The sequence below is a fragment of the Euprymna scolopes genome, chromosome 13 (assembly GCF_053919585.1).
Source record: "Euprymna scolopes isolate OS-2025 chromosome 13, ASM5391958v1, whole genome shotgun sequence".
Classification (NCBI taxonomy): domain Eukaryota; kingdom Metazoa; phylum Mollusca; class Cephalopoda; order Sepiida; family Sepiolidae; genus Euprymna; species Euprymna scolopes.
The window spans coordinates 66,803,277-66,829,392 of record NC_136494.1 but is presented as its reverse complement, the minus strand read 5'-3'; the positions used below and the strand labels follow the sequence as shown (position 1 = coordinate 66,829,392).

Below are 26,116 nucleotides of genomic sequence, written 5' to 3'. Positions count from 1 at the left end.
TATACTTTCAGCAGCCTCATACCTTTCACTTCCCTTATTTTGTCTTTTTTGTCCTCACATTCCATGAGTGATGTTTCTGACAAAGAGGGGGAGTTTGCCGTTTTCTGAGTTAGAATCTATCGATCTAAAACTTATTGGCCAATTTTGACCTTAACGCAATACATTTTTATTTATTTATTTATTTTATTTTATTTTGCCGCTTACAACAATTGGGTTCATTTCTTTACCATAGAATTTTTTTTTTTTTTTTAAATAAAAGCTGTTTTCTGGATCACTATCTATTCATATAACACTTATAGTTGGCTAGTCTTTAATCTTTAAGTAATAACTAGCAGGTCGCCCAGCATTGCTCAGTCATAAAACATGCTTAAATATGATATTTTGATTAATGCAGATTTCGCATTTATTTTTTTATCATATCGGACCCAATATATAGTAATGATTTAAAAAAAAAAAAAAAAAAAAAAAAAATTGACTTGTGTGCCACCACCAAGAATCGAAATGAAAACGTTTAGCTTACGATTTACTTTTAACTTTGATTTTAATGCCTGAGCTATGAAGACGTTTGCGACAAGGCTAAAAAATAAAACATGAACCAATAGCTATTACGTTACGAATGCATATTCGTAATATTGTCACTCAACCGTCACCTGGCAAATTTCATTTTTAATTTTCACTTTTGCACAGATTTTCCCTGGCTAAAACTGAAATATAAAGTTTAACATATGTTCGAATACCCTATATATGAAGTTTCATATATGTAGACCAAAAACTGGCAGAGGGGGAATCGGGAAATTATTGGAATAATCCCATCATTAATTGTTAGATAAGGTCAGGTGTGGTTTGGAGAAGGCAGTGCACTAGGGTTAGCACACTCTGACCTACAGAAAATGCCTGAGCATCACAATCGCCATTCCCCATTAGAGGCGTCTCAAGCAATTAGCGATAAACTAACCTTCTCAGAGAGAAGGTAGAGGCTGGGAAAATTAACCTCCTAGAACTGAACAGAACGAAACCTGAATGAAGACAGAAGAGGCTTAGAAAACAACACCTGTCATGGACATGCGTCAGAAGTACAGATGTGTCCTTGAATTCCTCCATGCAGAAAAAATTAAATTCGCCATCACCTGTTGTTTATGAAGGCGATGCAGTTGATGTCAGCAGTTGGGAGATGGGTTTGGCAATTTCAGAGTGGCTACAGAGATGTAAGTGACAACACACGCTCCAGACTTTTTCAACTGAGGTATCAAAGGAGACTGACTAAAGTGCATTAAGAATGGCGGTGACTATGTAGAAAAATAAGTTGAGCTTGCAGGGTCTCCCTCTCCGAGTGAAAAATTTACTTTCACAATGACTAATGTTTGTGCAAAATGTTTAAAAATCCAAAGTGGTTATTGAAAAAAGTGCGAACAAATGAACGATTTGGGGGCAATTTTACTCCTATAATGCCCAATAAGGGGTGCAACCAGAGTTAACCCGGAAAATCTGTTCTGGCAAAATTTTACTTTCACCATGACTAATGTTTGCGTAAAATTTCAAGAGAACATTCCAGGCGCGGTTCTTGAGAAAAGTACGAACAAACGAACGGACAACGGAAATGAATTACTACATCCAATCCCTTCTATGTTGGGGGACCAATAAACTCTAGAGCACAAAGGGTCGCTCGTCTTAAATAGTACCACTACAGTTTTTTAGCTGTTCAACTTTTTAGTTTTTAAGTTAAAAATAGAAGGCCTTTCTTCCGGAACGGCCCTCATGTTTATTGTTTTTGTTTTGTTATTTGTTTTTTGTTTTTTTTAATAGGGTAGTCCAATGATGAGACACGTTATCCAACTAAATAACTATGAATATTTAAAGGTTGCGAAATAAAAAACTGTTACCAAAATAAATGAGGTATTAGATAACCTGAAAAGTGTTGGTAGGTGGAAACCAAACCAAACACTCAGTTCGGCTTAAAATGAAAAAATAAATAAAATAGGTAAATGTCAGTAAATTAATTTGCCAAACACTAAATTTAACAACAGTTGGATCACATTTGTGTTCAACAATTGTCCGTCGTCGCTCAAGTAAAACAAAAAAGAAAAGAACTTTGAGCAGCGATAAATGACAAGGCGACACTTAATGGCATGTGTACAAACGAGTCACACCAATCGAAAACAAAAGAATCCAACAACGGAGCTGACGTTCAGTAAGACCAAAAATAGATTTACACTTAGCAAAAACAAGAAACCAGACCGATTCATGTTACGTACAATTAAACTTCAGAACAAGTCAGCTGCGAGAGTGCATACTTCCGCCAGAAAACATAAGGATCAATCAAAGTCTAATCTGGACATTACTTCTCCATATTGCATGAAGTATACCTGAAGTTATGTAGAACAGAAAGACAACAAAATACTTTTCTATTCTTAAAACAGCTTTATGGAGTCGTCTTCTAACAAAATCGATTCTATGAAATAATTATGTAAAACTTGCGGGACCTGTGGAAATTCCACAGGAGACTCATTAATGTTGGCATTCTGTAGATGCTCAGTGTAAATAGGGACGCTCTGATATTATTGTAGCTTTTAGGTTAAAACTGCAAAAGTATTTATCAAAGCTAGCATGAACCCCCAACTGACAAGCTAATTTCAGTTTTGCTGTTTTGGGATGAATTTTGTTTAGTTTTTTTTTTTTTTTTTTGCTTGATTGTCTCCCCTGTGGCCTTGCTAGGCTACTAATATATAAACTGGAAAATTTTTTTGAATATATATATATAACTGTGAGGAAGAAAAAAAAAACATTTATTCAATATAAACAAATAGTCAGGTCATCCTCTTGCAAAATCAAATCTTCTTAAGTAATCTATAGTCAATGTAATCTAATATTTAATTATTTAATGTATGTGTTGATGTAAAATTAAAAATAACGTTCATTAAACATTCAGATAGAAATTTCCAGGATTAATAATAATAATATAAATAAACATATATATATATATAATTTAATAAATACAAATTAAATATTATGTAATATAAAACGTTAATGGCCGTTTGCTCAGTGTCAGACAATTAAAGACGTTCTTATTTCAAAGTAAATTATTTCGGGTTGTATTTATATAATAGTTATTATTGTTGAGCTACAGTATCGTTTTTATCCAAATTATTTCTCCATATTTGTGTTTCACCACTTGCAAATTACCACTTTTTTTCAATCTCAAAACTGAATAAATTCACCATTCGCTTATGTACTTGTGAGCAAGAAATACAGCTAGCAAGTGAAGAACAACCTCCATGTCTGTTTTATGCTGTTCATAGTGGAGTTTGTTAGTCAAGTCTTCGAGAAAGTTTCAGAGAGATTCTATTTTTGGTAACATAGGTAACTTACTGCCAGCAAAACATTGTTTCTTTGAACTAAATACCTGGCATTACTTAAGGTCATTTTACAGTGTGTCATCATGTTTGAACTGTGACATTATGTTGGAGTTAAGAGAGAACTACACATTCATAATTCCAGAAAGAACCAACAAAATGCACGAAGAACGTCTATGTAGTTGTATTTGGCATAAGGTGAGCAAAGAATACAGCCAGCAAGTGAAAACGGTACTCAAATCTATTTTTACGTCTGTATTTTTTTTTTTTAATTTACAAAGGATTTAACGCTTATTAAAGCCCGAAGGCCACTTAAGGACATGGATTATTTAAAATGACAGCTCAACAAGATCTTGTTTGCACTAGACTTGAAAATGATCATGTTGTAATCAGCTGTAAAGCAGACCAGCGAAACAGAATTCCATAGGTAGAGATTCTAGGAAAGAAGCTTTGTTCATAGAATTTGCGTTTAATTTTAGGAACAGATAGAGAGTAGGGAGGAATTGTTGACGGTGGTTGTAGGAAGACAAGTTTTTGTGAATGTTTTGCAAGGAAAGGGCATAGATTAAAGCTCAGTCGAGCACTTGCAATGAAAAATCAAAAGAGCAGAGATAGACTGACAATATTTATACTGTGAGATTTCCAAGCCGGTTTTGAACAATGTAAAAGTAAGAAAGGGTGCCCTGAGCAGCTCCCACCCAGATATGGTAACAGTGTTTGGGACAGAGTTTTAATAATAAAGAAACTAAAGCTGATATGCGTTATGAATCATACGTGCTACACAAAGCAATTTAACAAATAAATATTTCGATATCCGGAATTATTTTAGACGTCACATTTCATTTAATCAATGAGAGAATAGAAGATTTGAAATCCGTATTCATCAAACAAAAGATTTGCTATGCATTTCAAACTGACTCAACTTGTAACTTTTTAAACTGTTCATAAATTTAAGAAAAAGATTCAGTTTTTTTTTTTTTTTTTTTTTTTTTTTAATAAAAGTTGATGTAGTTCCTACTTACTATCCACTTTCGGTTTTCACCGTGGGAAAATTTGAGCTCTCCAAAATGGAACACTTTGAATTGGGGGGAAAAATGTTTTGTCTCAGTCTAGAAAGATTATTCCTTCATTGACCGAAACCAGAAGATGAAGTTTAGTATCAGAACAGATATTCATTACAATTTGCCCAGAGACAGTATATATATAAATGTACACAAACACGCACAAATTATTTATTTAAAAATTATACATTACGTTCCAGAGATGTACCATGGTTTTATTGACATAGGTTAACCTTTACTATATAGGTCTTGAAAATTCATTCTAAATACATAGTGATCCACAGAAACAGAGTACGGCATAATCACATTGACACACCGGTCCTCGTCACATCACCGAAGTTAAGAACATTGAGCCTGGCTGGTACCAGATGGGTGACCATTTGAGAATTGTAGGCGCTGTATGTGCTTTCCACTTATCTAACCCTAACCCTGAACCTCTACTTGCCACTGGTATTTAACAATGTCGACTCGAGAGGTGTAGTTGTAGATTGCGCAACTATTGCCACAAAAGTTTCACACACAAACAGTAGGTATCCATAGTCTGTCAAGCCTGAAGGATCCACAGAATGAAGGAAGTTAAAAAATGCAAGCAAATGTTCCACACTCTTATTCAGTAGACACAAATTATTTTATCTCTCGCATTCTTACAAATGAACACTACTGATTGATTTCCAATACTGACACGCTACATATATATATATATATATATATATATATATATATATATATATATATATCTTCTATGTATATATATATAAAAGCGAAAATGTGTGTATGTATGTGCGTGTGTTCGCTTTTTGTGTATGTCTGTAAAAGGCTTTTTTCGCTGGACTTTTCGGTCGGCTCATTCCTTAAAACTTTATATCACATCTAAATGATAATATATATGAATTACAAACGGAGGTCGCCTGTCTATTCAATTTGCCCGACTTTCACCCGTTATTTTTTTCCAGATTTTTAGAGCGTCCCTTGTATCTTTCGCTTTTCAGTATAAAACAAGCGAAAACTAACTTGCAGCCGCGCCATGTTTCAAGGTCAAAAATCACGCGACTTAAGTTTTTCGCATCTGTTAATTTCATTTTATAAACGTTAAATTAAGAGGCTTTTCATCTTTTCATTCCTCTTCTCTCGTGGCTGAGATGGCTACGTCTCAGGGTTTTTATTTTCCATTTCGTTTCCATCTCCACGTAAAAGGTTCGGGGGTTCAAGCCAACGAAAACTTTTTTTCTTTTACACCTCCAAATACCTGGCCAACGTTTTTTTTTTTTTTTTTTTTTTTTAAACAGGGTTGTTTAGATCACCCCCCCCCAACACACACCTACAAACACCCGGGCCACGCCAGGTACCCCCCGCTAGTCTCTATATATAAAAACGAAAATGTGTGTGTGTTTGTATGTATGTTTGTATGTCTCGCAAAAACTTTCAACACGGGTCACGGATTTTCACGAGATTGGTATCATTTTCAAGCTCGATCCTTCGCCCGACAAATATCGAAAAATTAGCCAAAAACACCCTAAAATTGTCAGTTTTCTACAGGAAGGGGTCAGCAAAAACCGTCCTCTCATGACAAGTTCGCTTCTACGCATGCGCAAATGACGTCGGAACATGATTTAGTCTAAATACTAAAAAAAAAACATTCAATTTCGTCGACGTCGTCTTAGCTCAGTTGCTTGGATGGCGGCGTCATTATCTAAAGATTTTGGGTTCGAATTGTGGTATAAGATGTCTTTTTTTTTTCGATTTTTAAATTTTAATCTTGAAACAGGGTTATTTAAGCCATTTTTCACGTTCTATGTTTTTTTGGTTTTTATTTTTCAGCTTTATTAAAGAAGTTTTAACGTTCGTTTTTCTGGGGTGGGGGGGTTCCATCACATTCGCGTTTTCTTTTGTCCTTGTTTTTCCGATTTTTACATTTAAGATCGTTCGTTTGCCTTAGTTTTTTTTGTGTTTTTTTTTTTCGATTTTTAAAGTTTTAACATTTATTTATTTTTATTTTTTTTAAATATTTACTTCGCTTGTTCTTATGTGTTGATTTACACACCCCACCCCCGTCCGAGCACACACACCTCTAAACACCCGGGCAACGCCGGGTACCCCCCCCCACCCGCTAGTCTATAATATAAAAGGCAAAAGTCTGTTTAAAATGTATGTATGTCTCGCAAAAACTTTCAACAAAGGCAATAGATTTTCACGAGATCAGTATCATTTTGAAGCTCGACACTTCGGGCAACAAATATTGAAAAATTGGCTAAAAATATTAATTCCTTCACGCTCAACTGGGCACTTTTCTACATGGAGGGGGAGTAAAAAAATTTTCTTTCATGACCATTTAGTTTAAATATAAAAAAAAACACCTAATTTCGCTCATGCGGAAAAGTAGCACTTCGAGTCGACGTATAAGATATATATATATATTTTTTGAGATTCAAAGTTTTATTGAAACAGGGTTATTTATGCCATTTTTTCATTTTTTTTATTTTTCAATCACGTTCACAGTTTTTCCAATTTTTTAAGAAGTTTTAACATTGTTCGCTTATCCTTTATTTTGCATCACGTTCACGGTTTTTTTTATATAATATTTAAACAGGGTTATTACGTTTGCCTATTCTTTATTTTCCATTTTGTTTTGATTTACCCTCCCCCCCCCACGCACACACGTCCAAACACCTAGGCAACGCCAGGTACCCCCGCTAGTATATATAAAGTTACATTTTCTTAATTTTCCTAAATTAGGCACAAGGACAATAAATTTCGGGTGTAACACGCTTATGCTGGTCTTTTCTTAAACTAGATATTTTCACCATAATACCGCATTTACTCTATGGGCTTAAACACCTCACAAATCGCAAGTGTTTGATGAATTTTATTTACAAAAAAGAATATCTACAAATGTATAAATAACAGAGAGGACTAAAAAAAAAAATAAATAAATAAATAAAATTAAAAAAAAATCAAATAAAACATGACAACCAAATAAAATGAGATAAAAGGGTAAGGCCCTTCCAACTTAATTGCTAGATTTCCCTCCATTTTCTGATTTGTCATTGCCGAAAACAAGCAAATAAGATTCCACTCCCAAATAGAGGTCTACATGGGAAGAGAATGTTGAAACGTTTTGAAATACATTTGTCACAGAGATATTCTTTAATTGTGTTTTATGTCATAAAGAAAACCTTATATTCTTTAATGAATTTTTTTTTTTTTTATGTTCTAATCTATTTTGGTTATGGTATGGATCTAACCGACAGTTGTCCATAGTGACAATAAAGAAAATTGAGCTTCTCCGCAAAACTGAACTTCTTCACAAAGACTTCCTGCCCGCAGAACACATTGTTGCAGAACTGCTTCTCTGCAAGTTACAACATCCAACAACTAATAATACCACTTTTGTTGAGCATTCTACCTTCCACTGAACTATAGTGAATACAAATTTACATGCAGTCTGTTGGGTCAACATATATCTCCCAATTAGGGAAGATAACATACAGCACCAAGCATTTCCAAACAGTAACCCATCTTGTACTGGCATGGTTCAACATTGCTTACCTTCAGTGATCTAATGAAAACCGGCAGTAAAAAGGAAAATTGTAGCTATGTCAAACATTCAGAACAGTGAGGTGAACAATGTCCCTATTTACTTGTCTCCCCATAAGGGCATAGTTAGCCACAAGGTCGGTTTTAATGCAAGAATGACCTAGTACCCTAAATAAGAGCACTTTAGGTTGAGACAAATCTAAAAATTTTCATGATTTCAGAATGATTTCTCCTTCACCAATTGAGAATAGAACAGATGAGGGTGTAACATCAGAACAGATATTATACTTTGATCTTAGCCAAAAGGTCAAGACACTGTTGCATTTGTGAGCCATACCTGGTTTTACACGACCAGTTGTAGACAGATCATTCGAGTAATTATAGGAGCAGCCGGACTCATGAAAAAACAATTTCAAAAACTACCTCACAAATATACCCAGTTAACCAAGTGCAAGAGAGATACAAACAATTGCACTTGCAGGAACGGTTAGAATCCTTAAAAGATGTCTCAGTTTGAATGTATGAGATAGTAGGTGAATGTCTGACATCCGGTAGGATGGCCCATTTTTAGCTAGAACCAAAAAATAAAATTGAAAAAAAAGACATCCAGTCAGCAAAATAAGTTGTGACCAATTATGTAAACAATTCGTTTGAGTTCGATATAACCAGGCATGATTTGCATATTCAGCATTTGCTTCAGCGATTAGCCTACTGTTTAGTTTTAGTCGATTTCTTTTACAATAAAGTGTTGGAAGCAGGGTTGCAGAGTCAGAGTCAGAGGTTTTAGCTGGAGTCAGAATTTTTATCCAAGTCCAATAAATTTATTTTTATACATGGTTTTCCTGTTTTTATACATGGTTTTAGCAGTTTTTGTATGGTTTTGCTTTTATTTTTTGAGATATCATTTTGTACTGTATTGCAATGCTTCTACTTAAAGATATTTTGGTCCATCAGATCACTGCAAATTCTGTCTGACAGCTGGTTTCGTTTTAGTTGTGACGTCTCACACGATCAATGAAAATTCCGTCTTTGAGTGAGATCACTAGATTACATCGGATAACAATTGGATTGTAATCCAAAAGTTATTCAGTTCCTGAATCGAATGGAATTTTGCAATTGGATTAGTCTGGGATTGATCCAAAATTACAATCTTATCCAAAAAAAAAAAAAAAAAAAAAAACCAGCGTAAATCAATAAGAAGCAACCCATGCTACTATAGCCCTTTATAGCTTTTTCCTGTTTTTACCTTTGATCCTCTTTCCATAAAGGCAATATTATCTTTTAAAAAATTTCTTCTCTGTATAATATGTGTCTTTACTCCTCTCTTCTGATGAGAAGCGTTTGACTTCGAAATGCTATGGCCTTAAGAGGTTTCCCCTATCCCTAAATATTGTATTCTCTTTTGAACTGATAGCATAATAAAATTTAATTGTAAATTTTTTATCCCTTTGTTATCTTAACTTATTCTATAAAGCTGATTGAGTGTACATGTGAGTATATTTATCATGTAAGTGAATGTTAAACATCAAAAATAACATACATGAAAAGTATTTATAAAATGCTTTTTTGAATAGGTGTGGGAGGCTGGTATATGGATCTGCAGAATAGATTTTCACATAGGAGTCAAGGAGTCAGAGATATCAAAGTAGTCGGGGTCGGACTTTTACCATCCGACTCCGCAACCCTGGTTGGAAGTGGTGCTTATTGAAGTGTAATGTGCATAGCCTCGCAGAAACAGATGAACAAAGGATTTTTTTTCTTTTTCAACAAAAGAATTTATTACCGTTATTTCTTGCTGCCACCAAACCATTTTAGCCTAGCACACGTTTCTTTCTTCCGACCACATGCTGGGCCCAGCCGGCCCATTCTCGTCTTTAACTTTACACGTCCATTCTCTTTGACATCCACTTTTCTTCTCTTTCAAGCACGTGCTGCATTTTTTCTCTTCTTCTCACGCCAACTTGCGTACACTTCCTAATTTGCATATGCACGTTTTTCGGTGACTGCTGCTGCTGCAAGCCAGCTATCCTTTGCTGCTGCTATTACCCCACGCGCTCATATGCACTATATCATAAAAAAGCCGTGTTCACAAAAAACACGAAAGTCAAGGTCACAATCGATACACTGATCAAGTTTTATTTACAAAGATAAAGAACAAAAAAATAAAGATCTAAATTTAGAATTATTTATTTTTTTTATTTTTTTTTTTTTTAGTAAAGTGCAAGAGAAATCAGTGAAGATAACTAAAAAGTACTTGAAATATTTCGGTATGAGTAATCTAAGTATAGACTTTATACCTTCAACTTAATATCCAATTACTAAATTCAAAGAATTCGCTCGTAGATAAAATTAGAAATCTTTCATTTCGTGTCTAGTTCTTATCTATGATCACATATTCATCATTTGAAGGTTATGAAATTTGAAATTACAACTTTATTATTATTGTTGTTGTTTTAGTTATGAGAATTTTTGAGATAAGGATTGATATTTTTCATCATTTTTATTATTCAAACTTTGTTTTTTTTTTCTTACATAGGAGTCACCACTTATCAAGGCCCAGAGGCCAATCGAGGATAAGGATTAAAGAGTGTAAAGAGTATCGGAATCATAATATTCATTAGTAGTAGAGATTCGGTAAATTTGTTAACTTAAGTGGAACGGCTCATCAAGAACTTGTTGACATTGGACTTGAAGACGGCCATATTGTAGTCAGCTGGAAAGCAGGTAAACGGTAGACAGTTCCGCAGGCGTGTAGTTTTAAGAAAGAGACTTTGTTCATGGAATCTATGTTTAGGTTTAGGCACAGATGAAGAGTAAGGGAAATTATTAATAGTATTTTCAGTTAGACAAGTATTTCTTGTGAATATTTGGCGAGAGGGGTACCATAGATTGGAGTTCAGACGAGCACTTGTCATAAAAATAACGATAAAGCAGAGACAGGCTCGCAACATCTCTTCTGTGAGAAAGAGGTTGCAGGGAATAGAAAAGGGCATCCCCTAATAGGCAACAAAGTCTATTTTGAACTCTACCAAGGCAGGATATCTCTTCTGGGATTATGTTTCAACCGATTCCAGAGTTCAAGCTTCAGGTACATCTAGTTGATATCAGGAATCTATACAGAATGAAACAGTCATTTATTTAAGCAATGGAGGTAGATTGATCCGATTCCATCAGCTATGATACAAGTATACATCTTAAGTAATTTTTATCTTATTCTTAGTATCGCTTGTATCGAATATTATAACACTTTATTGCTTGCAACATATGTCTATGTAGATATCTATCTATGTGGACATGAATTTGATTTACAAAAAGAATATCTACAAATGTATACATTATAAGGGGGACTAAAAACACCAAAAAGAAAATATGGCAACCAAATAAAATGAGACAAAGAGTAAGGCCCTTCCAACCTAATTGCTAGACTTCCCTACATTTTCTGGTTTGTCATTGCCGAAAACAAGCAGATAAAACTCCACTCCTAAATAGAGGTTCAAGTAGGAAGAGAATATCGAAACTTTTTGTCACGGGGTGATGTGTCTTGTAGTTGTCATTACCAAAATAAAAAAATATATTTTTTAAAAAATGGGGAATGAAAAAAAAAAAATGCTGGAGAATTTAAGTAAATTCTCGCGAATAAAGACAAAGTTACAATAAACAGAAGAGAAGTAAAATATAGAAAAAGAAGCAAATGAAAAACCAAACTCGAAAAGTATATTAATTTATTCAAGTTTTATTGAAATAAATAAATGTGTAATTGATTTTATTTTTCAAAGCAGGAGTTAATTAACCTCAAGTACCAATTATAATGATAAAAAAATAGAACACACAAAAAAGGGATCTCTAATGGAGGAATTAATCCTATCAAATGGAATGACAAAGTTAAATTTATCGTCTAAACAAATAAAACGTAAAAATATATGGTGTCCCTTTTAAAATAAGCATACAGAAAGTCTTCCTTTATTTGTAAAACCTGAAAGAAAAGAAGCATGCGAAAAGGGGTCTTTAAAAATGTTTTTCTTTTCTTTTTTTTTCTCAGTCCTTTTCTTGAGAGGCACTCTCAAAATCTTCTAGAACCTTCTGGTTCTTATGTATTTGTTTTCTTTTACTTAAAAATGTTTTGATGAGAAGGGAATTTCGGTAGAAATGAGTTCCAAGTCGGTTTCTTTCTTTAAGAACATGTGAGCCGATAAACTTCTTGTCTTGTCTCATGGCAAATTAAATTTATGTTTCTTACAGAAAAATACCTAAAAAAACAAAAAACAAAAAAAAACAAACGGTTCCTCTATTAGTCTTTTCAGACTAATAATTTCCCAGTTGGTAAGACCTTGTTGCTTTTTAATTAACTGAGAATGAAATTGTAAACGGTTTTCCCTAAAGGAGAAAAAAATCCAGAATATAATATTTAAAATCAAAAACTTTTGACAGAGTTACTTTTTGAAATACATTCGTCATCGAGATATTCTTTAATTTTTTTTTTTTTTGTCATAAAAACCTATATTCTTTTAATTAATTTTGTTTCTTTACGTTCTAATCTATTTCAGTTATGGCAGTGATCTGTTAACATAACGATTTTTGTAACAGACTCCTATATAATTGATTGTTACACAATTGCACAATATGGCATAAAGATTAATCGAATTCAACAACCTTCCACATCTGAAGAAAAGTTGAGGTTACATCAACCGAAATGTTGTGAGAATAACGTTTAAGATAAGACCAATAGTCCAAATAATTTAAATAATGTTTGTGAAAGAAATTTAACAGTGGTTTTATTGCCGTCGGGCTGAGGTACGATTCTGTTCAGTCCTAGTAGGTCTACCATCCCAGGCTTTACTTTCTCTGTGAAGGGGTTAGGTTATTGCTAATCGCCTGAGGCGTCCCTACTGAAGAATGCCGACAGAGCTGCCTAGGCAGAGTCTACTTTTCCTAGTGTGGCAGCTTCTCAAATTCACACCTGACTTCATGTCTAGCCTCCTGGTACAGAAGTAAATGTTTCCAAATAAAATGGTTTTAAGGATTGGATAGGAATGTTTTTAGGGGCTGGATAGGAATTATAAGCTAGATAGTAATGAGATGTAGTTAAGGAGCAGTGTGTGGATAGAGATTGCATTTTGAATGCGACTGGGCTTGTTTGGACAATTTCAACATTGGGAGGAAAATGGAAATATAGTCATTTATTGTTCCAGTTGTGTTGGATTGAATAATGTGTTAAGAGAACCAATTTCCAAAATCACAGTTATCAACAGAGTGAATCAGGGGAAAATAGGAGAAAGAGCTAGATTTAAGATCAAATGAGCTGATATTCTACTTTTTGCTCCCTCCAGCAGAGATTGGGGAGCTGACTGTATATGTAAAGCTGAGTGAGCCAAAGAATGCCAGTATTTCACCACAGTAAAGTGTAAACTATGAAAAACCTTTCTTGCTAGAACATTAGATTGAATATCATCAGGTTCCAATTTCTTGTCATGGCATCCGTTTTAGGTTTCTGAATTTTTTTAGACAACAAATGATAATTTGTATTTTGGATTATTCAGACTCGGGAATCTGCATGGAATTTCGACTGGAACACTTTATATGATCCCATTACGATTGCTGTGTGTCAATGCGGTTAATGCAGTACTGGGTTGAACACAACTTGTTGTGTCAAGTTAACTGCAAAGGGGTCAAACAAAGGTTACCGGTGACATAGATTAAACCCATTCATAACGCACCTGCATGCAGCAAGGGTTACACTAAAGGTCAGTGAGTGTATTTTGAGTGAAAACCGGTTAATGGGGGCTACAGCCCCACACACACCCCTAAAAATAAATAAGGGACGCACATGTGCTTTCTAGGCAGTTTTAGAGTTTACTGTTTGAGTCTAGAGTTAATAAGAAAATGTTGGTTCAAGATGAAAAAAGAAAAAAAGATCTGAATCGATTCAGCGATGTGAGGCGGTTCTATCACTGATGAAATCCAAATAAAGAATTCTCCAAACAATAATAATAAAAAATAGATATGTAACACACACACACACACACAAAAAAAAAAAAAAAAAATAGCCGGTCACGGCCATGTCACAATTATATAGACACCATAGACATAAGAATGAGAATATATACACCTCTTACACCCCCATATGATTGGTATATACAAACTGATTAACGTTTCAAGTAAATGATCAAATTATAATATGTATTAGATATCTTTTATAACTAGTATAAAGAAAAAATGTGAAATTTCATTAAAAAATAAAAAAAATAAATAAAAAATAAAGTATACTATTTAATATTTGCATTTAACAAAGGGAAGAGTTTATCAGGCAGTGTGATGATGTATGAAATTGAAACTTGGCCAGCGAGGGTTGAGAACTAGTATTACACAAGGAGAAATGATATGAAAATGACACAATGGATGTGTAATAATTAGGACTAGGACAACAGCATATTCTTTTCATTGTTTTGACTCAAGTGTATCCGTTGATATCTTATATGCTTTTATATAGAGTGATGTGGTTCTCTGTTGATTAATTGTGTCGGATATATACTCGAGAGTCAAAACAATGATAAGAATATTCTGTTGTCGTAACCCTAATAATGATAGCCTTAAAAACATGCTTAGTTCTGATAAGATCAGAGAAAGATTAAATCTGGGCAATATATACATATATATCTCGGAAGATGTGTGCCATAAGAAAACTTTTATGGTATTACCAGGTTGAACGAAGAGTTCTTTCGCCAGTAGATGTAGCAAGTCCAGTTTACATGGAAATGCCAGTGAAAACATAGGAAGCTCTAACGCTGAATTTAAAAGAAAGGAATAAATAAATATCTGGCCAGAGATGGGTTAATTTGGAAATCAATTTACTAAAATCGTGCAACACAAGCAAGCATGTAAAACGAACGTTATACCAAATATAATGATGAATAGGTAATTTATGAATGAATTTACTCATGGATTTTGTAATATATATATATATATATATATATATATATATATATATATATATATATATATAATTAGGAATTAAGTTTTAAGCAAAATAAACAAAAAAAAAAACAACGTTTAAGTCTATATTATTTAATTTGAATTTATTACTGAGATGAGTATTATTTATTTTATTGCGGACTATTCTCATCTTTCTTAGTTGTTGTTTCGGCCAACTATTCCTGTGTTGGACGAAACATCGTGAAACAACAACTAAGAAAGATAAGGACAATAGTCCGCAATAAAATAAATTAATAGCGTTTAAGTCTTAATTTTGTGGATTATAAAAAGAAGATGCACCTTTTGTTTTTAAAATACTTATGTAGCATATTTTCATTGTTATTTTATGTTAATTTCTTTGAAGTCATAAGACATGGCTTCAATTAAAAAGAAATCCCTGTGAGATTAGAACTCTGTTGTTGATATCATAAAAACTACTGTCTTAGTAATGTGTACTCTGCCTATTCTTTTTTTTTTTTTTTTTTTTTTTTTGCCTATTTCCTTTGCATACGAACAGACAAACTTCAAACTACTACAATATTTTATAGTATATAAACGATAAACAGAGATACATTCATCTAAAAAGTAATTTCTTTTAGGACTTACCTTTTCAAGTCGACTTGGCCGATCGCAGGTAACGGACACATAGCGACTGGATTTTACCAATCGAATAGCTGTAGGGAGCAAGTGACTGTTTTGGGTTAGCTGCAAAGCTCGCAGGATTGTCATGTTTTTGTCAGAACTTGGATCTGTTGAAGTTTGAAATTCCTGAAAATTAAAATAAGTTATGAAAGGTAAGAAAAAAAAATGAAATATTTTTCATAAACCTCTTAAATTTGTTTTGCTTTAAAAATTCTATATGAAACTCAAAACAAATCAAAAATATATGTCTTAGAAAAAAAACAAAAACATAACGTGAACAGTTTTCTGGATGTTAAAAAAATAATAAAAACAGATAAACATTTGTGACTGAACTCTTTAGGAACTAGATTTTTAATTTTAATTCAGTATCTGCCTTAGAAAATTGGTATGGAAACCATTAAGAACTGATATTACCATTTTTGATTTGTTTCTACAGATTTTTTTTTTTTTCGTTTTTGTATTCTAATTGTTTCTCATGCCTTGGACATTTCTCATATTTGGAAATTCCCTTTCGTATATTCCCAACAGCGAGCGAGCAGCAAACGGCGAGCAGCAAAGCACAGAACCAATGAATTCTACCTTTTTGATAGTAAATTAATTTTTTAATCTAAAAAATGGCAGGTGGGGTGCTCGTTACCCTAGAGATGGTGTCTTGATGAAAGCACCGATCTGCCATTACCTCAAAGGGTAGGTCTTAGAAAAGGCATCCGGCTTATAAAAATTTCGCATCAAATAAAGAAATGACTTCCAAACAAAATCGCTTGCATTTCAGGTTATGGAATTAATATGTTGAACGCTTGCGTGAAAGGTTTTGATGGGGTTGTTTAGTTTCTTAAGAAAACGCATTAACTTTGTGTTGTGTCGAAGAAACTATGAAAAGGTAAATCTGCAAGAATGACTGTAGGAAAGAATAAGAGATATAAGCTGTATTAGATTGAAAATGAAAAGAGGAATATATGATGCAGGCACTTTTATTGCAGAGAGATGGGTAGATAAAGTGATTGAGGTGAGCAAATCATTCTGATGTAGTTACTGGTTGGTGAGAATTTTCACAGATCGTACGAGTATATCTGCTTATATACCTGAATGCGGTTAAAGTGAAAATACAAAAGATGAATTTTATGAACGGCTTATTCCACTAACTGTTGATTGAAAACATGGGGTTTTTTCGGGGGAGGGGGAAGAAAAGACATTTTATGAGTATGAATTCGAAACAGCAAAGATTCGAGCAGATTATTTGCTGGTTAGAATAAAATGACAAAACTCTTAAGTGAAAGCAATATTTGGTAAAAAAAAAGTTGTGACACAACAAAAACTGGTTATTTGTAATTTCATGCTGAAGAAATCTCAAGAGGTAAAGAGGCAGTCTATCCCGAAGAGAAAAGTTTGGAGGTTGAATGAGCAACACGTAAAACTAGAGTTTAAGACCAAGTGATGAAAAATTCAGCTACCAGATCCATTACGGACAGCGTGAAAGAACAGTGGAAGACTCTGACGGATACAATAGTGGAAGTAACAGACTATACGTGGGTAGATGGACCCCCCCCCTCCCATAGGGTGATATGGTGGTGGAATGAGAAAGTTGAGCAGTATATATATATTAAAAAGAGCAGAAACAAAAGAAAGTGGATAAAATGTTTAGTGAATAAGAACATTTTATCTGGAAGCAAAGTGGGAGAAAGAAGAGCCAGGTTTCTAGACAAGGGATGATCAAAAGAATAATGTATTAAGGGTAGTTTAACAAATAGTAAACAAACAAAAAAATCTGGATATTGTTGGAGAGAAGTGCATTCGAAATGATAATGAACTGTTATCAGCAAACGAAAAAAGAGAAGTGAAGGAGGAAGAGAGCAAGAGACGAGGACAATTTGTCCATATTTACTGTTTGTAAAACTAGGAACAATCCAGTTCTACAGAAGGGACATTCTGGCTGGAAGAAACAATATCTGTATAGGCCGGAGTATAAAAACACAGAGAGAGAGAGGAAAATAAAAAGAGACGATCGTGGAGAGAAATACAGAGATGAAGAATAGAGAGAGGAGGTTCTAAAATATTTCAATACATATATATATATATACTAGCAATCGGTGCCCGGCGTTGCCCAGGTGTTTTGAAGTGTTTGCTTAGGAAAAAAAAAAAGGTCAATTTTTTAAAACTTTTACCCCTATTATGACCTCGTAACATTTATTGTTTAGGGATCAAGTAAAGTTAATAAGTTAGATCCATGTCCAAGGAATCTATATATATAAAATATCACGTGTTCAGACCTTAAATTGTAGGAGAAGTTTGGTAGAGTTCTCAAAGGTCTTGCAGGCCCAGGAATTCCCCAAGGGCAGGTAACTGCCGTACATAGCAGAATACCTGCATTTTAGGCCAATCTAGCCCTTTTTCCCCCCCACCAGAATGAGATTTTTTTTTTTTTTTTTTTTGCGAAGACAGATGCCATTTTTGGGGTGTTTTTTTTTTTTTTAATTTGTAACAGAAGTAAATAAACGAAGTTTCGAAGTTATCCATGCGTGTCCAACTGAGCATGTTTCGAAAATAATCTCGTATAAAAATTCCTCAATTCTTTGCATTCTTCAATTTCTTTGCATATTCAATAGTATTCTTATTTATATAAAAAAAAATACGCAAAAAAATTGCAGATTAAAAAAAAAAAAAAAAAAACGTAAAAAAATTGCAGATGTGTTGTGCGCATCTCAATATGGCGAGAAAAAAAAGGCTAGATTGCGAAATTTGGCCTAAAATGGAGGTATTCTGCTAGGTACATTTCCAAAATGGCCACGTTGACGTCGTCGTGATAAATAATTGTTTTTCGCTGTAAGAATTTTTTTTCGGAGAACTTCAGTCTATAACAGTTACGGACAATAAAAATTTTTTTCAATATTTCCATTTTTTAATGTCGTCACTAAACTGTATAAGTATCGATAGTCTTATCAACACCCCTTTTTTCTATTTATTTATAAAGAAAATACAACTTTATACAAATTCCCTATTAGTTTTTTTTTTCGGTTCTCTTATATGATGATCATCTTTATTTAACTATTACGTGTAATTATATTCATACAGATATTCTATATGATTTATATTTGCGTAATATTTGCGTAGAAATGAAGAAAATCAAATTTACTGTGTATTTATCGTGTTGCCATAACAACGTGACGTAGCCAAGGACGGTAGTGGACGTGAGTGTGTGTGCGTGTGTGCGCGTGTTTTCGTGCTGTATTGTTTGTAGTAGTAGTAGTACTAATAATCTGTCCAGCGTTTGCTTTCTTGTGTTAATGGCGGACGTTGAGTCAGAGGTTGGATTGTGATGTCTGTAACTTTCGTATTTTTCTAATTTGTAAATGGCAAGTTAGAAAAAAATTAAACCCTTCCAAGATGGACAATAAATAAGACCAAAATATTTTATGGTAAAGTTAAGAGCGTAAGAACTATACTTTTTTAGGAGATGTGATTATTGGATTAACCAATCAGAAATCGTCTGTGGCACACACATCTCTGTTTTTATAGATATACTAGCAATCGGTGCCCGGCGTTGCCCAGGTGTTTTGAAGTGTATGCTGAGGAAAAAAAAACGGTCAATTTTTTTTAAATTTCGACCCCTATTATGACCTCTTAACATTTATTGTTTAGGGATCAAGTAAAGTTAATAAGTTAGATCCATGTCCAAGGAATCTATATATAAAATATCATGTGTTTAGACCCAAAATTGTAGGAGGAGTTTTGTAGAGTTCTCAAAGGTCTAATTGTTGAATATTGACCACTTAATCGCCAAATTTCTGTCGAAAACCTATCACATCGATTTACCCAAATCTCAGTACCCTGTATATCAAATTTCGAATCTGTAGGCTTAAAATTGACAGAGTTTTAGCGTAGGGAAATGCACACAGACACACACAGACACTATCACCTATACATATATATAAACATAAACATCATATATATAAGGATAATAGTACGCCATATATATATAACAAAAGACCATTATTTACTGAAGTGAAAGGAAAACCCGGGGGAACTTTACCCAAAAATAAATCTATATTTTTTTGTGTGTATTGATAGTCTGGTACTTATACAGTTTAGTGACGACATTAAAAAATGGAAATATTGAAAAAAAATTTTATTGTACGTAACTGTTATAGACTGAAGTTCTCCGAAAAAAAATTTCACTTCATTTGATCAAGTAGTTTTTTTTTTACAGCGAAAAACAATGATTTATCACGGCTACGTCAACGTGGCCATTTTGGAAATGTTATTGCAGGCCCAGGAATTCCCCAAGGGCAGGTAACTGCCGCACATAGCAGAATACCTCCATTTTAGGCCAATCTAGCCCTTTCCCCCCCCCCACCAGAATGAGATTTTTTTTTTTTTTTTGCGAAGACAGATGCCATGTTTGGAGTGTTTTTTGTTTTTTTTAATTTGTAACAGAAGTAAATAAACGAAGTTTCGAAGTTATCCATGCGTGTCCAACTGGGCATGTTTCGAAAATAATCTCGTATAAAAATTCTTCAATTCTTTGCATTCTTCAATTTCTTTGCATATTCAATAGTATTCTTATTTAAAAAAAAAAAATACGCAAAAAAATTCCAGATTTAAAAAAAAAAAAACGTAAAAAAATTGCAGATGTGTTGTGCGCATCTCAATATGGCGAGAAAAAAAAGGCTAGATTGCGAAATTTGGCATAAAATGGAGGTATTCTGCTAGGTACATTTCCAAAATGGCCACGTTGACGTCGTCGTGATAAATAATTGTTTTTCGCTGTAAGAACAAACTACTTGATCAAATGAAGTGAAATTTTTTCTCGGAGAACTTCAGTCTATAACAGTTACGTACAATAAAATGTTTGTTTCAATATTTCCATTTTTTAATGTCGTCACTAAACTGTATAAGTATCGATAGTCTTATCAACACCCCTTTTTTCTATTTATTTAAAAAGAAAATACAACTTTATACAAATTCCCTATTAGTTTTTTTTTTCGGTTCTCTTATACGATGATCATCTTTATTTAACTATTACGTGTAATTATATTCATACAGATATTCTATATGATTTACATTTGCGTAATATTTGCGTAGAAATGAAGAAAATAAAATTTACTGTGTATTTATCGTGTTGCCATAACGTGACGTAGCCAAGGACGGTAGTGGACGTGAGTGTGTGTGCGTGTGTGCGCGTGTTTTCGTGCTGTATTGTTTGTAGTAGTAGTAGTACTAATAATCTGTCCAGCGTTTGCTTTCTGAATGGCGGACGTTGAGTCGGAGGTTCGATTTTTAGATTGTAAGTTAGTTTCGTATTTTTCTAATTTGTAAATGGCAAGTTAGGAAAAAATTAAACCCTTCCAAGATGGACAATAAATAAAGCCATAATATTTTATGGTATCGTTAAAAGCCTACGAACCATAGTTTTTTAGGAGATGTGATTATTGGATTAACCAATCAGAAATCGTCTGTGGCACACACATCTCTGTTTTTATAGATATATAGATATATAGATATAGATATATATATATATATATATAATACATACATAATACATATATATAATACATACATAATACATATAATACATATATATAATACATATATATAATATATAATACATATATATAATACATAATACATATATATAATACATAATACATATATATAATACATAATACATATATATAATACATAATACATATATATAATACATACATAATATATATAATACATACATATAATACATAATATATATAATACATACATAATACATATATATAATACATACATAATACATATATATAATACATACATATAATACATACATAATGCATATATATAATACATACATATAATACATACATAATGCATATATATAATACATACATATAATACATACATAATGCATATATATAATACATACATAATGCACATATATAATACATATACATAATACATATACATAATACATATACATAATACATATACATAATACATATACATAATACATACACATAATACATATACATAATACATACACATAATACATATACATAATACATACACATAATACATGCACATAATACATACACATAATACATACACATAATACATACATATACATAATACATACAAAATACATACATATACATAATACATACAAAATACATACATATACATAATACATACAAAATACATAATATATATATAATACATATATATATATATATATATATATATATATATATGTGTGTGTGTGTGTAATACATAATACATATATAAAGACAAAGTGGGTAAGGGCAGAGCGGTAGCTCTAGATATATCTAAGGCTTTGCACAGGGTATGGCATAAGAGTCTCCTCAGGAAAATTAAATCATACGGTATCACTGGTAGAATATTTAACATAATTAAATCCTTCTTAGATAAGAGAAAAATCCAGGCTGTCCTCAACGATCGTACATCTAAACAGTGTGATAAATGTGGGAGTGCCTCGGGGGTCTATCCTTGGAACTCTATTGTTCCTAATATTTATTAATGACTTCCGACAAAACTGCCTCTGAGATGGGTATATATGCTGATGACACCACACTCTATAACAGGCACGACAGGAAAATAAATGAACACATATCTAAAGAAATGGCAGAAACACTAGAAGATGACCTCAAATCTTTAGTGGAATGTGGACAAAAATGGATGGTCACCTTCAGTGCTCCCAAGACTAAACTGGTTTCCTTCAATAATTACAAGAAACCTTCTCTGCCACCTATAGCAATGGCCAGTGACTCCCTGTCTGAGAGTACATCATTCAAACTGCTTGGCCTAACGTTCACAGGAAACAGGAGTTGGAACAATTACATTGAAAACATTGCCAGGGCCGCTGCTAAGAAGGTAGGCTCTCTCTACCGTGCTAGAAAACTGACACCTGAAAGTATCCTGTACCTCTATAAGGCCACCATTCGCCAATGTATGGAGTATTGCTGTCACATTTGGGCTGGTGCATTTGCTGCTAGTCTCTCGCTCCTAGACAAGGTTCAAAAGAGAGTCGCCAATCTGATAGGCCCTGAACTGGCATCTAAGCTTCAGCCTCTGTTCCATCGACGAAACGTTGCATCCCTCTGCCTGTTCTACAAGTATTTTAATGGTGAATGCTCTGACGAACTGCAGATACTTGTGCCCCCACGGCGTAGATACCCTCGACAAACCCGACAGGCAGCTAAATCCCACCCCCACACAGAGATCCCTAGATGTAGAAGATCTTTCTACTCAAGTAGTTTCTTCCCCAGAACCGCTAGACTCTGGAATTCCATTCCAGGTCCCTGTTTCCCCAACTGTACTGACATGCAGAAGTTCAAGTGTAACGTGAACCAACATCTTGCTGCCCAAATCCCAACATAGTGCCCCAGTAGCTGCTGCCCCTGATAGTATCCCCCGACACCACAGTGGCAATGTGCCTTGTTTGGGGTGAAAATGTAATAAAAAAAAAAATAAAATAAAATAAAATAAAATATATAAAATGGGTTAAGAAATTCCAACGAGAGAAAGATATATATTTAAATAAGGGGGTGGTCATCAACAATGTGTATTTTTTAACATTATTTTATTATTCCGTGTCTTGGTTTTTCATTGAAAATTATGTTTTTAGATCATTGTAATAATGTTTTTAGATCATTGAAATCGTTTTAAACGCGTTTCAGACGTTCTGGGAAGCGTCTTCAGAAATTATTTAAAATGCTTAGAATATATTCAAGATGTGTTGAAGATGGAAAAAGAACATTTTCTTAATTCACTTGAAATGTTTCCGAGAGGTGGAAACGTGTTTACTTTTCATTAGAATGTTCAATTTTTATTGCCGTTTTATTGGGCTGTGGTCACTGCTGTCTTTTTCTCTTTCTCTCTTTGTTTTTTCTCATTTTTTTCCTTAGGGTAGGATGTGTGTGTGTGTTCTTTTATTGGTTTGAAGAATGTGTATACTGTTTTATAGTATTATAAAGTTATTTGATTTTCTAGGAAGGTAACTGTTATCCAAGGTCGTTACTAATGTGTCTGTGTGAGGAGGGGGGCTCCTCTAAAATAAGGGTAAGGGTGTTTTCATTCAATTTTGATATTTATTTTTTGGAGTCTTAGATTTTAGTATTGTGATTTTTCGTTTCAGTCTTAGACTATTCCGGTATTCTTAATATTATGTTTGTTTAGATAAAGAGGTGTATTTATGACCCAGGATCGGTCCTAGTGTGGGGAAGATCTCGTTCCCCAGAGGGGAGGGGCCACTTGAACGGGTATAGGTATGTGAGGAGAGATGATAGAAGGGATTATAGTTATCTCAGTCATGAGAGATTTCTCCTCCACTGACTGAGGGGGGGGCGAGGTGTTGGAACAGATATTACACTATGGTTCTAGGTGTTTCCTAGTGTTGTTGGTTTTGAGGTTAAGTAGGGTTAGTATTGTTCAATGTGTTGTATTAGAGACAGGGGTGTTATGTCTGTGTGTGGTTGTATGCGTGTGTGTGTGTGTGTGTGTGTGTGTGTGTGTGTGTGTGTGTGTGTGTGTGTGTGTGTGTGTGTGTGTTTTAATGTGTTGGTTCTGATTTATGTGTGGGTGTGTATATGTATATATGTGTGCATGCGAGTGTGCCTTGCATTTCATGTTATTGTGCGTTGATATTAGGCTCTGTTTAGTTTGGGAGTGAATATTGTTATGAAATTTTTTTCCTGTGTAAGTAAATAAAAATAATTGTCTGTTTGGAAGAGTGGCATTATTTTGAAGCTATTTCCACTACATGTGTGTACATGTTTTGAAACATAGAGCTGTCTGTTATCTGCAATTTTGATGTTGCTCTTATGTAAGGCCACTCTATTGTGGAAATTGTTGGTGGCGCCTGTGTAGGATTTGTTGCATGCTGTGCATCTTAGTGCATATACTACATTTCTGGAAGTGCAATTTAGATCCTTTTTTATTTTGAATGTTTGTTGTTTTTTTGAACGTGTATGTGTTCCTTCTATTATTATATCACATACTCCACATCCCGGTTTGTTGCATTTTGTAACCCCTTTTATAGTGTGTGGAACGAGTTTTGAGGAAGTTAGAATGTGTTTTAAGTTTTTGGGTTGACGTTTGTTTTTTATGATTGTTGTTCTTTTAAGTATGTTGTTTTGTACGTCTAGAAATGTAGTATATGAGAGCTTGCAATCTATATATATATATAAAAGTGAATGTGTGTGTGTGTGTGTGTGTGTACATTTCCGTACGCAATAACTCTCAATTTTTAGTCTACAGACTCGAAATTTGATATACAGGGTACTGAGATTTGAGAAAATCGATGTGATCGGTTTTTGGCCAGAAATTTGGAGATTAAGGGGTCAAAGTTAAACGATTTGACCTTTGAAAACTCTACCAAACTCGTCCGACAATTTTGGGTCTACACACTTGAAATTTTAGATATAGGTTCCTTGGATATGGATCTACCTTAATAACTTGATTTGAGCCGAAAACAAATCTTAAGGTGTCATAATAGGGCTCAAGGTTACAAAAAAAAAAAATTGACCTCTGCGGTCTCTTCCAAATTATTCAGACAATTTCTGATCTAAATATTTGAAATTTTACATAAAGGGTATTCAGAGATAGGGCAAGCTTTTTTCATCAGTTTGAGTCGAAAACTTTTAGTTACCAATATATAAATGTATGTATGTATGTCTGTTTGCATGTCTCCCTTAAACTTTCAATAGAGGCGACGGATTTTACCAAGATCAGTATCGTTTTAAAGTTCGACCTTTCATACGACAAATATCGAAAAATTGGCTAAAAACATTAATATTTTCCCCTTCAACTAGGAACTTTTCTACAGGGGGGGGGGTCACTTTTTTTTTTTTTTTTTTGAAAATTATACCCTCCTTTACATTGTTTGGCCTTAATTTTAAACAATGTCGCTTCCAGTTTGGCGTTAGGTTTTACCCCATTCTTGTCCTCCTTTGCGGTACAGGTTCAAGCCTGCCTTCCTACTACCACTTTTTCTTTTTTTTTTTTTGCTCAACATACACATCCAAACACCCGGGCAACGCCGGGCTGAAATGCTAGTATATCTATAAAAGTGAACGTGTCTGTGTGTCTGTCTGTCTGTCTGTACATTTCCCTACCCAATAACTGTCAATTTTTAGCACTGAGATATGGGAAAATCGATGTGATCGGTTTTCGGCTAGCAATTTGGCAGTAAAGGGGTGAAAGTTCAACGATTTGACCTTTGAGAACTCTACCAAACTCCGACGATTTTGGGTCTAAACACTTGAAATGTTAGATATAGGTTCGTTGGACAGGGATCTAACTTAATAACTTGATTTGAGCCCAAAACAATAAATGTTAAGGGGTCATAATAGGGGTCAAAGTTAAAAACAATGACAGTTTTTTTTTTTTTTGCTCAGCAAACACCCATGCTAGTTTATTATAAACTCTTAATAATCTTTTTATACTTTTTACTTTAATTTTTCTAAAATCTCATTTTTTTTTTTTTTTTTTGGCGTCGAGAGGATCCAGGTCGCCTGATGAAGTCTCTTTGACGGAAACAGACGGCTATTTGTAGCGACC

The 26,116-nt window shown here is 33.7% G+C and overlaps 1 protein-coding gene across 1 annotated transcript in view; it reads right to left on the bottom strand.

Moving 5' to 3' along the window:
* LOC145292057 (carbamoyl-phosphate synthase [ammonia], mitochondrial-like) overlaps positions 1–15,697 on the bottom strand; it is a 165,484-nt gene extending 149,787 nt beyond the window's left edge. Inside the window, exon 1 of the mRNA XM_080138102.1 lies at positions 15,521–15,697. Within this exon, the coding sequence (XP_079994228.1) occupies positions 15,521–15,643 (123 nt within the window). The 5' untranslated portion in view covers positions 15,644–15,697. The remainder of the gene's footprint in view (positions 1–15,520) is intronic.
* Positions 15,698–26,116: the final 10,419 nt, after the last annotated feature.